At 34.9% G+C, this 12412-nt stretch overlaps 1 protein-coding gene across 3 annotated transcripts in view; it reads right to left on the bottom strand.

Moving 5' to 3' along the window:
* Positions 1 to 12412, bottom strand: part of KHDRBS2 (KH RNA binding domain containing, signal transduction associated 2) — a 336050-nt gene that overhangs the window by 25743 nt on the left and 297895 nt on the right. For 2 of the 3 annotated variants that reach the window (XR_005700299.2, XR_005700300.2), the window contains exons 9-10: positions 6869 to 7042; positions 4870 to 4918 (exon numbers count right to left, since the gene is read on the bottom strand). Coding sequence is in view for 1 of the 3 variants with exons in the window: in XM_040060662.2 (XP_039916596.1) it covers positions 6945 to 7042 (98 nt within the window). In the remaining 2 variants the exon portion in view is untranslated. Of the gene's footprint in view, positions 1 to 4869; positions 4919 to 5951; positions 7043 to 12412 lie in introns of those variants that run through there. The other variant, XM_040060662.2, reaches the window with a different exon arrangement.

Here is a 12412-nt window from a genome sequence, read left to right as displayed (position 1 = left end):
GAATTATGTATTTGAAATATGTTTGCAATTGCATTTTCATCAAATCTTGCTGTTCTTTGGTAAAGCATACTAGGCTTCAAAATTAATTCAATTACTTTAGGAAAGGAGGCATTTATATCTTTCAATAACTACCCAACACAGCCTTTTATATAAGAAAAACAAACCTTTAAAATGGTGACATGTTTTTAGTAGAAGTTTAGAAATCTGCATTTCTTACGCTTAAGGTGACAAAAATTGCTGCTCTTTGAGAATGAAGATATGCATGATTTAGAGATCTATTTCAACATGTTCTGCCAAGATGTAATACAAATAACTTAGTCAGTCAGAGACTGTGAAAGGACAGAAAATCTTTTCTGTAGTCGTACTGGCAGGTGCAGTTCATCTTCAGATTCCATGGTTTCAGAACATAAATACTGTATACAGTATGTCTCCACTAAAAGCCACCAGCATTCTCATGAGCAAAGCTTATAAATTGTCTAATAACTATGTAGTTCAGCAAATCTTTCAGTAGGAATAATTTTCCTTAATGCTTTGAATGAACATTAGCCTCTGACTGACAGGACCAGAAACAAAACCAATTGAAGAAAAAGGAAATGCTTAATGATTTCAAAGCTTTCTGTCAGGTTCCAATGATAAGCAGTAATGACTAGAAAAATTTAATTAGCTAACAACAGAGTTGATGGTGATCATCTCTGACACTATAACTGGTTTGAGAAAGTTACCCGTGTGCCTGTTCTATCTCAGCAGACCAGTAAGCCAATTTGATATCACATGATACTTCTTCTGGTAACTCTTGGGTTTTAATAACTGACAGAGGTCACAGAGTGCCTCTAAGTTTTTAATGGAGGACAAAAAGTTCAGAAGACATTAGCATTATTTTTCTGTTCAGTATTAAAATATTTTTTAGCTTTTCCTGTGATTTTACTTGTTAATTTGGGTTCTTTTTGTACTTTGATTAATATGTTGACAACAGAGGATGACATGAAATAATAACAAATATGATCTTTACTCTTCAGACATTAACTACAGCCAACCTTTCCAATTACAGCCTTTCTTTTTGTGTAAAAACTTTGTAATCGCTTAGTGAAATTATTTTTTTTTTTAATCCTACCTTGAAAAAATGCATCTACAAATGAATTCTGTCCTCCTGATCCCTAAAAAATCCGTAGATTCTGATATAGGGATAAATTGGTTCTTTGTCATCTAGGATTTATTTAAAACCTATTCTACGATTCTGACTGTATGAATATTTTTCCCAAACCGCTTTATCTTCTCAGAATCTTGAGCCATTTACTGAAGTTTTACATTATAAAAGAATTCAGGTAATACTTACTAAAAAAAAAACCCAAAAAAACCCAAACAACCCAAACCCAAAACTATTTTCTTTAACATATTTGCTAAGAAATTGTTGGCAAACAGATTGTTTAAGGAGATTATAATCCTGTTTAAATCTGGTATTTCTTTCACAAAAGAAATTACAGAAGACAACATGAGTACAATTTTCTGTCCAAATATGTAGCTATTTAAGAAATTTAGGTAAAGTTTCTCAGTTGTCTTTTCATTTTACACAGAATTTTCCCATAAAGGAAAGGAAATTTACCAGTAAGCTTTACAGAATATGAGGTACCTCTAAGAAGGTTGCATGAAGAACACTGATATCCAGTGCTGTCTCTACTATATACAGTCTTGTTCCTGTGTGTTAATCCAATACAACATGGAAAAGGATCTAGGACTTCTTTTCCTTAATGGATCACAGGCTTCTTTCACTCACTATCAAGGACTTTTTCTCTCCATGTTTAGCTACTCTGATGATTCTCCTTTACCTCCTTTTATAATTTTCTAGCTGCAGTATTTGACTCTTGCAAAACTTTGGACTTCTTAGAAAGACAGTTCAGAAAACAAGACAACTCCTGTCAAACATGAAGGAAATACATCACTAATGTAGACCAAATTGGTTTTTATTTGAACACAATACACTGATTACTTGTTCTTGATTTTAATCATCAGATAATAATCCTGGATGTTATTTCATGAGGACTACCATTAAATCCATATTATCATGATAAAATAGTAAGCATTTCAACTGATGCACTCATATATGTTAATTATCCAGATCCTGATCCTGATGGTAACTTGGTTGCTTTAGTAAGTTCCCGACATGCAGCTCAGTACCTCAATTGTGGCAGTGGTTTGGCAGCTCCCTGGCAATAGAGAGATAAAGGCCCTTCCATCCTGCCATGCTCACCCACAAGGTCTGCACATCCATCTCCTCAGAGCTACCACAGATACAGTGATGCGTTTCTCATGCCCTCACTCCCCATCACTAACATCAGTGCTAGGCAGTTTGGAAGTCAGCACATGTCCAAATAAAATGGAGTAATTGTGGCTGGGCTATGAAGGGGTGTGGAGTAAGGGGCCAGAGATCACTTGGCTTTATGGCTGTAGCTCCGCCACTCTGAATGGAGGCTGAGGACCTCATTGAGTCACAAAAACATTGCCAATATCCTCTGTGGAAAACATTGCCAATATCCTCTATCCTCTGTGGTGAGGTCAGATATACTGTGGTTCCATATTCATATGGAGATTTAAGATCTTTGTTTACACACTGTAAGATAAGGAAAGAGTTACATGGTGCTATTTCATTTTCTAATACAAGTTGCTGCTCTAGAAATACCTAATTTTTTCAGTTAGAATGGCTCTTGAATACATGCAAAAAGGCTGCTAAACAAAATAGAATTTGCTGATTTAACTTCTATAAAAGTATTTAAAATTAATTAGCAGTACTTTCTTCTAAAGATCAAACTCTTCTATATATGAGGTCAACACAGACAAAGAAAATCTTAGAAATATTTGAACAGAATTTTTTCATTTTTAACTTCTCTTTCCCAGTGTTTTCACTTCTTTATTTTGATATTTTATGTTACTTTTTTCTTGATATTACAAACAAAACTAATTGTAAGCGAATTAAGCCAAATAAAATGTTTGGTTGGTGACAAGTGTCTTGGAGTGATCTGTAGCATGAGTGAAATTACATGTTTTCTGGTGGTGCACGTAAGTTTTCAGGGCCTCAGAACTGTGGTTGACCTGATGGTGGATGTGTGGAATATGTCACAGCTTTTCATGGAAGACCTGAAGACAGCTGTCTTATAGAATTACCAGACTATCATTACTCTCTCAAAAATTAATAAAGTGGATTATGTTTTTCCTAAGACATAACTGATTAACAATAAGGCTTCTTCAGAAACAGTAGTGAAATATACTTTTAGTTAGCACTGAACGGCGCATGCAGTCTTGGGCAATTTTTCATACCATTTTCCTGAAAACCAATAGAAAAAATGTTTCCATAAACAGTTGCTTGCTTGCACTGACTTAACCTATTTTTTCAAAATAATTCTTGTGTAAGAATATTTCACAGTGCAACATTTTACAGACATTATCTGCCACGTTTTAAAATTTACACATGTAATGGCTGCAAAGTAGACTTGGAGACAGGAATATTAAAGGACACTGCACTGCTACAAAGCTATATTTATTGAAGTCCATCCTCAAGGAGTTCACAGTAGTTACCCTCACATAAAAATGTGATACACAAGTGAGAAATTAATTTTATCTACTTTGCCCTGGATCTCACATCAGGTATGACCTGCTCACAGCTTTGTGTTATTAATCATTTCAGTAAGGCATATGGGCATTTCCTGGAATACTTATATAGTATAATATATAATAGATAATAATCTATAATCACAGTCATACCAGTGTGAAACTATTTATAGCAAAGGCAAGTGTTTTTCTTTTCTGTAGAGATATATACTGACTGAAGCAAATGAGTGTAACTACATGCGAGGTGAGTATATGGAAGATTTTCCTACAGTGGTAGACTCACACTGATGAGACTATAATATGCAGTCTCAAACTGCATTAAACAAACTTTAATGCTATACTATATCACTTTGGTCTGGGGTGGTTGTAGTACATCAATAAAACAAATTTATAAAGATCTCTGAAGAGGAAAATTAAACCCTTTATACCTTGTTAAACAACACAACTTGTGGTTTGTAAGTAACTGTTGAATACCACCATACCTGGGAAATATTACATAATGAAGACCACAGTCATGGGAAAAGATGCCAGAGTAATAAATGTGTCTAGGATTGTGTATTTGTGTAATCTTATCTAGTAAAGAATGATGACAAGAATTTGTACTTTTTGTACTGTGATTAGGTTCACACTTCTGAGTCCATGGACAAAGTTGTAACTGAATTTTTTTTTTGTTTCCAGCAGTGGCATCTGTCTTCAGTCAAAATCTCACATATAACCTGAAGTCTGTTTAAGAAAGTAATTCAAGATACACCTTTATGTTTAAATATATTTAACAAAGTAATGCCTCCATCCATGCCATTGCATAGTAATACCTAAATGTCCCTGCCATTCTAAGAGCATAAAAAGGAAAAAAAACTACCAAGAAGAATAAATAACAATTTTCCTGTCTTCATACATTTTTCATAGGAAGAAATGTTAAATATTTTCAGAAGCAAAGACAAGCTGGCATTTTTCTTTGTTTTGTGACTAGCCAAAATGTAGGCATGCTTTTAATAAACAAAAGCTTGTGTTTTCAGCAAGAGCAGCTATAAAGTACGCCATCATTTAACATTAAAGGGCTAGATGACAAGACTTCTTTTATTGAAATGAAGAGTATCATAACACATACGTAAATGCTTTGATTGCCATTACACCATAATCACTATGCTGATACGCAGAGAAACATTGCTGGAAAGACATTTAGCTGAATACGTTCTCATGGGCTAGTAAAAACAAATGCAGAGATAAAACAGGAAATAGGAAAACCCCCTGAGATGCAGCAGAGCTTACCTGACCACTTCCCAGCAGATCTGCTTAGCTGTCCAGTGCCTGTGAGCCCCTGAAACAGTGAGACAGAATAAACTCAATGTAACCATCATGTAGCCTACTAAATTCACTTTAACACTTCAGAGAACAAAACATACTCATCATAAACTATTCAAAAAGAGTTAGCATGCAACTCCAGCTGCAAGAGATTTTGTTCACAAACTGAACAGCAATCGGCCTGTACTTTAGTCGCATCAAAAAAGTAAACCAATCACATTGACAAAAAGCCACTGTAAACAAAAAGACTGTATTGAAAGGATTAACAGTTTTGGTATCCCTACCATCAAGTCTTCTGTTCTTTTTTTTTTTTTTCTTCATCAAAATTTAGATTATATATTTGTTGTTAGCAAGAGTTGCATTACTATTATTGTTAATTTTAGTTCTGTTTATTACCTTGAGGGTTATATATTGTAGAATAATTTTGTTGTCACTAGTTAATGTTAATTATTTGTTTTAATAGCCTATATACCTATTTGTTATCTTTTGGTAGGTTTACTTTTTTAACTATCAGTAACTTAATAACTGAGAATATTTTACATTACTGTTGCATACTCAAAATTACAGAGTTACTATTAGTGTTACCTGTTTAACGTTTAGTCATCCTTTGAGTCCTGCGACATATTTCCTTAATAATCATCAGCCATCAAGTCTGATAGTCTCAAAAGAAATATCAGCCCTCTAAACTGCCTTCAAGGGCGGTGATATTTAGCACTGAAAATTACAAATAAAGTTTTTGAAGTTGAGTACCAACAGCTGGGCAGTGACACTGATGATTTGTTTATCAAGACAAATTGTTATATACTACGAAAAATGCAGTCAACGCACTCTTCTGAGTGAAAACAAATAGGTGAATCTATGCAATGCTTACATGTTGAATGGGATATTTAATGTGCGGGGAAACTCAAAGGTTGAAGAACTAGCATTTAGACAGTCTAACAGTGGTAAGTGGTAATCTTACCTCTTTAAACTCCATTACATTCTCACGAGAGACATGCTAATACAAACAAGTCAATCAGAGTTTGTGTTTAGCAAGATCAAGCTTAAAGGATAGTTTAAAATCCATTTATTGTTCTAAAGCATTTTTTTCCATTAACATGTTATACATTAGTGGATACTAACCATGATTCATGTAACAGTTTAGTTTGTTAACTTTTATATTATTTAACAACCAAAAGTTATTAATACAACTTTTAAAGTCTTACACAAAAAATCTTAAAACAGGCTTGGGTTCATTTTTGTAATTTTTATATAAAAAACATTTTAGGCATCTCTTGAAAAAGAAATAAAGCAGGCATTTAAAGCTAGAAAACAAGTAATTCCAAATTTAGTTTGTTACAAAAGGTTTCAGCTTTATTGACAAATTATGGCAAACATATTTGACAAAATTATGGTTTCCTATTTAGAGAAGCTTACACATGGAACTTTAAGTGATTTTTTTTAACAAATACAGGTTAAAACACTGAACAACTTCAGTTAGCTACATACATACAGTAGCTGCTTGTTTTCAACCCCATTAAAACAGCATTAAAAATTAAATTTACAAACTTAATATCAAGCATCTTAATCTAAACTAACATATATTTAAAAAGACAGGTTAAAACATCTTATCTACAGCTTGATTATTGTCTGGCTCGGAAAAAAAAAAAAAAAAATATCATATTACAGTGTTTCAGCAACCCTAAACAGAAACTTAGCCTTAACTAGTATGTAGAGAGACTCAAGAGCTGTAACAGTGTCATGCTTTTTAGTTACACACAGCAATGAATACAACCAACAGAACATCATCTTGGAATAGTTTATAGACAATGCTTGCCAAAGATTTTTTTGTCTCTGTTTTTTTTTTAAGTCCGTGTTATAAAATAATACTAATGCCAATGTCACGCCAATGTTATAGGAAATACAAGTAGTACATAGGATAATAATGAGCAGTAATCCCTAGGATAGAAAAGAAATGGACTATTACTTGTCTTGTTGCTGTTTATGTGGAGACCACAGGCTATTAATTGTCTTTGAGATGAGGTCACAGATGAGGAGGACCTTCAATATCTACCATAGGGGTGTTCCCTGTAACCCCCTCTGGCTGACCTTGGAGGTGGTGCCTTTAGGCTGGAACGGGTTGTAGCCCATTCTTCTTGTGCTAAAAAGAGAAGAGAAAAACAAGTTTTGTAAATATCTCAAATTGAAAGAACAAGAGGATGCCACTGCTAACGGCTGTCAAAATTCTTGAGGGCTCTGGCTGAAAGCTTTAGAAAAACAAAATGAGGATGGCGTTATCATCCATTTCTTTATCCTCCCACAAGAAATCTTACAGAAAACTAACCTACTTATCTACACAGGCAACCTGTCTATCTTAGGAAGTAAAAAAAGCCTTACTCCTTCACCTTCAGCAGAGAATGAATAACTACTGTGTTGGCGGTACAGTCAGCTCTGGAGAAATCACTGTATTAGTCTGCCAGTTCAGAATTTATTTGATGTTTTGAGTTTCTAGTATTTAAGTTAAAGCAGAATTTTGAATAGCATTTAATGCAGTTGGTATGGTAACAAGATGAGGAGTTGAATCATAAAAAGATAAGAAAGATATGTTTGATTTTTTACTTCCATTTGAGACCAAAAGAAAGAAAATAATGGAAGAAAAATGTGCAGAAGTGAAGCTACCACATTAAGAAAGAGGAAATTTTACTTTTCAGTATCTTTAGAACACTTTTTCAAATTTGGTGAATCAAATATGCTCAGCAAGAATAAGCTAAAAAATATAAGTCTAGTTCAGTTTTTACAACGCTTCTACAAATCTTCGTTCTCCCTGACATGATATTTCTGGAATTTAACCCTCCCAAAGCTGCAATCAGTAAACTCCCTACAGTCCTGGTCCAGTAGTTGAACCCAAAACCTGAATTATTTCCTTAATCACCCAGTGAGTCATCAAATGATTTCTGGTTTTGTCTTCCACTGACTTCAGCTGATCATGATAAGAGCGGTTGAAATGGAAATGCACAAACCGCAGTGTGTCATATCACGCCAGAGTGCAACATTGCCACTATCTTGTTTTTGCTAATGAATGCTGACTTTTGTGGCCACTAAGAACATAAATAGCTGTCATGAGGCAAAAAATACTAAATGGTTAAGTCAGGTATCAAATATTCCTTTTTCAGAAATATATGACTATGAGAAATGAGAACATAAAACATAATACCCCTGTTAAAATTCTGAAAGCTATTTCTTTTCTGCAAGATGTCTTCTCTGCAACTACACTTCATTATCTCATTGCCTTGAGGTATGAGGGGAATAGCAGCTGTAGAGCTAAAGTGAGTTCAGGCTAGCGTGCATGGAGTGGGTATCTCTGGAAAAGATTTGGTAGCAGCTGATCTTGCTATGGAACAAGAAACACCCCTAATGTGACTTTTTGGTGCACTCCATTTATTTTCTTTCTCTCTGAGTTCTTCAGGATGTTCTCTTTTTGAACTTCAGGGGTTTTATGGTCACATGAAACCAAAGTTTACTGTAGAAAGCTACTGCCTAGAGGGTTGAAGAAACAGCAGCCAATATGATACAGTTCTAAATCCTCAGGTCTCTCATTCCTAGAGGGAATAAGTTTCTGTATAGTGAATTTAAAAATCCTGCTTCTGCAGTATGTATCATTAGACCCTTTAAAAATGGCATTTTGCTGTAAATTTTTTTCAGTTTCAATTACCCTTTGCTGAAGTGTTACTACATTTGCAGAGAGGCCTTGGGGACAAGTAAGATTTATATGGAAAAGAGAAGCTTCATTTATATAAATGAAAATGACTGAAGAAGTAAAAATATTCAGTAAATGAACAACACAAAGATAAGCCAATTTCTTCTTCCTTTTTAGTCCCCTCACCATTGTCCAGATTGAAGCACCTTCATACAAAGGTGAAATGTAGAGTCTTTTTGGTAGTACTCATGCAGTAAAAAATTACTTTATATTACCAACTGGAGGAAACTGCTTTTCCTTGACTTCTCTTAAAGCAGATTGCTCCTGTGACTGTACCAGCTTCTGATATGGAACAAAAACTGAATCACAACTTGTAGTAGAAGTCTCTTATGCTCCTTTTTTTCAGTAACATGGTGGAACTATTTGGCTTGATTTCAAACTTTAACACCATCATTGAAATATGATGTGATAGTAGGCAGCAAATAGCTCCCAGCTACATGACAGCTAACAGCTCTCATGTCGCTATTGCATGATAGACCCTACTGCATTAACAGGTGAATCCATAGCCGAAACAGATGTGTAAGTTTTGGGACTACAGACTTCACCTGGAAAACCCTGGTGTCTACCACTCATACAGCAATAAATGTTTATATGGAGGAAGATGTTTATATGGAGGAAGATGTTTATATGGAGGAAGCAAGATGATAGGGAGCAGCACTATCAAGAGTCACTGAACCACACTGTGCCAGTGTATTACCAGATGCAGTCACACCAAAAAAGAAATCAGATCACTACAGTTTTTTTCCTAAAGGGGTTTTTAATGAACAACAACATACATGCATGCTGCTAATTAAAGGTTCCTTGACATGAAAGCTGTTTTCTTTCCAGAACTCCAAAGTAATCTTTTTCTTTCGGCACCAAGGGAAGAAAGGGAGCTCCTGACAATGGAAGCTCTATCTTTGGGAACAATCTTAAATGGGTGGAGTCCTATAGACTCCCTCAGCAGTCACACAGAGATTCAGGTAGCTCTTTGAGTAGCAGAATGGTCAAAAGTTAGATTACCAAGCTGCGTTTCACTGTGATAACAGAAGAACAGTGAGTGAACCTGGTCTTTCTCTGGAAAGACTGTGCCAAAAGGGGAAGGAAAGAGAGCCTGGACATACTTCATCTTAAGAAAGTGACATGTGTTTAATTTTAGGAAAGTCACATGTTAATTGAATGGAAACTGAAAGGCATTTCAGATGAAGAGCAGGCGACAGATGTAGCTTTGGAGAGAGAAAGGTAATTGGGAGCACTGTGAGAGAGTGCCCGAGAGCTGAGGAAAGGTGCACGTGGATGTGTTCTAATGCTGATTCCTTTTCCTTTTTTATCATTCCTGTGAAGAGAAACCCTGTGGAGTCTGACCTTCCCCTTCGCCTGGTGACATCCAGACTTCCATCCAGTCTTTCTGCTCTACCTGACCACACTCATTCCCTGTCCTTTTCACTTCTGACTGTCTCCAGTGCTATCAGGTGTCAAAGACTATGGTTAAAAAGAAATCCACACAAGCAGCTTAACTGAGAGCAGAGGGTTCAGATTTTCAGGAATTTGGTGCTATTGGCAATTTTGCCATTCTTAGTTAAGGAGAAATATTTTATGTTTTGCTTTCAAAAACTAAAAGTATAAGTTATTACAGCATGATGAGAACTTAAGAGAGTTTATAGGTGAGGAATCTGAGAGTGCTTGGGCTGAAGGATTGCTTTGGGTGTGATAGTGTCACAGCTACTTTGATAAGAAATATGAAGACATGGGCACAGCCCTTTTAATTACACGGAATATAACTTTCAATCTGTTATATGCTCCAGTGAATTGGTATTTGAAGCTCACCTTAAGGTTTGGGTGAATTTGCATGTTAGTGTTCTTGCACTGCTTTTTATGGTTCAGATGGACTCTTCTATACTTTACCGTGTTCAGTGAGTTATAGAAATGATTGTAGTATTTATTACAGACATAACTGATACATTACTTGAGGCTGTCTTTAAAGATTATTTTTTGATCAACTGCTAGGAGACTCCATAGCTCTAATCTGTTCAAATACATAATTTTAGTTTGCTGTCGTTTGCCCTTTTTTTTTTTTTTTTTTTTTTTTTTCCCTTACTGGAGTCAGAATGTAAAAAGCTCATATAATTTTTAAACTGAGAAAATTCTTTGAATATGGAATCAAAACAGTAACATATATAACACAGAGATGGATACATATGAAGTTGTTTCTGTCTTAGTATTTTACCTATGTATTACTGAAAGCACAGAAAAATTCAGTGGTCTATCCATGTGGCTATCATCAAATGCTAAATGTCTTTAAATAAAGATTCGAGAAAATCACATAATTAGACACTTTTTTAAACTCTTCATTTAGCATTCTGCAATGTTATAATGTAATTTTCCAGAATTGAATAAAACTATTTCAAGTATGCAAAGAGGGAAAAAATGCAATATTTGAAGGGCAGATCACAAAAATGGATGAGTTAAAAATAAAAATATACATTAATGGCATGTGATTTAAATAGGAATACATTATTTCCTTATTAGTTTTTATTTATAGTTGTTGCTTAGTCCTAGTACTAATCAAGACCTGATCACTTTTTCTTCCCAGTAACTTATTTAACATCTGAATATTGCCCACAATTACTGGGCACAATTTTAATAATTTCTGGTCAATTATTTTGGACAGGTGGCCAGGAAAATATTAGAAAGCGTTATTCTGATTAGATACTTAAGATGTATATAAGAGGAAGTAGTGTAATGGTTCAATTTGATTTTTCATTTACCTTTTGGTGTTTTAGAAACAGAAGTTGATTTGATTCAGAATAAAACAGTTTTTTTTCCTGTGAGGAAGAAAAAATCTCTTTTACTGCACACTCCATACTGTGGAGAGAGCACATTGCACAGGAATTTGGATTACTAGCTGTACTCCTTGTTTTCTCAGTGACCTTGGACAATTTTTCAATACTTTGTGGTATGGCTTCCTCACTGGAAGAATGAGACAGGAATACCTCCCTCCCTGGGGTGTTCTGAGATGTAATTAATTGCTGAGCAGTAAGAGAAAAGTGATACAGATGTGCTGAGCAGAAGACCCAATAGAAACGACGCATAGCTTTCTAATGAGAACTCTTAAAATTAGAATGCCTTTCTTTGGACAATTCAACTTGTGCTGTATTTATCGAAAGCCTCCAGAGAAAGATGGATGGAGATGAAATACTACTTGCAAATGGCTGGGAAATTTGTCCTACACAAGCTAATGACTGAAACAAGTATTTCAGCTCAGAAATCCACACAGAAAACGTAGCTGCCCTTTTCTTGTGCCATAATTGGACAAGTATATATTATTTTTTACAAAAATGCAAGAACAGATTTTGTTGGGTTTTTCTTAAGGAGAACATGCAGTTTTTTCAGTCTTATGGTCTCTGCTTGCTTATGTGCAAAGCTTGCAAAATACACAGGATTTTCTGACTTGACATCTATGTATTTTATTATTTTGTGAGAAGAAGAGCTGAAGTGACTCTCTCAAATCACAAATGGCGCCTTTCTCATTTGAAATTTGGAGTTTTAAGAAGACAAGAAATGTTTTCAAAACACAGGCTCAAACCAATTAAGCTCGTTTACACCATTCTAAGTACCCTTTATTTTACTAGACCTGCAGTATGAAATATATACAGCTTGAAAACTAAAAATGAATGGAAAACCTTGTGGCTTAATAGTCTACTTTCTGAAAATGGCTGTACCTATTCAAAAAACGCTAAACTATTGCCTCTATGCTTGACAGCACCTTCTCTTCAGAAGGGATAACAATTTAAA

The sequence above is a fragment of the Hirundo rustica genome, chromosome 3 (genome assembly GCF_015227805.2).
Source record: "Hirundo rustica isolate bHirRus1 chromosome 3, bHirRus1.pri.v3, whole genome shotgun sequence".
NCBI classification, from domain to species: Eukaryota; Metazoa; Chordata; class Aves; order Passeriformes; family Hirundinidae; genus Hirundo; species Hirundo rustica.
The sequence above is the reverse complement of the archived record's forward strand: the minus strand, read 5'-3'. Positions and strand labels throughout refer to the sequence as shown.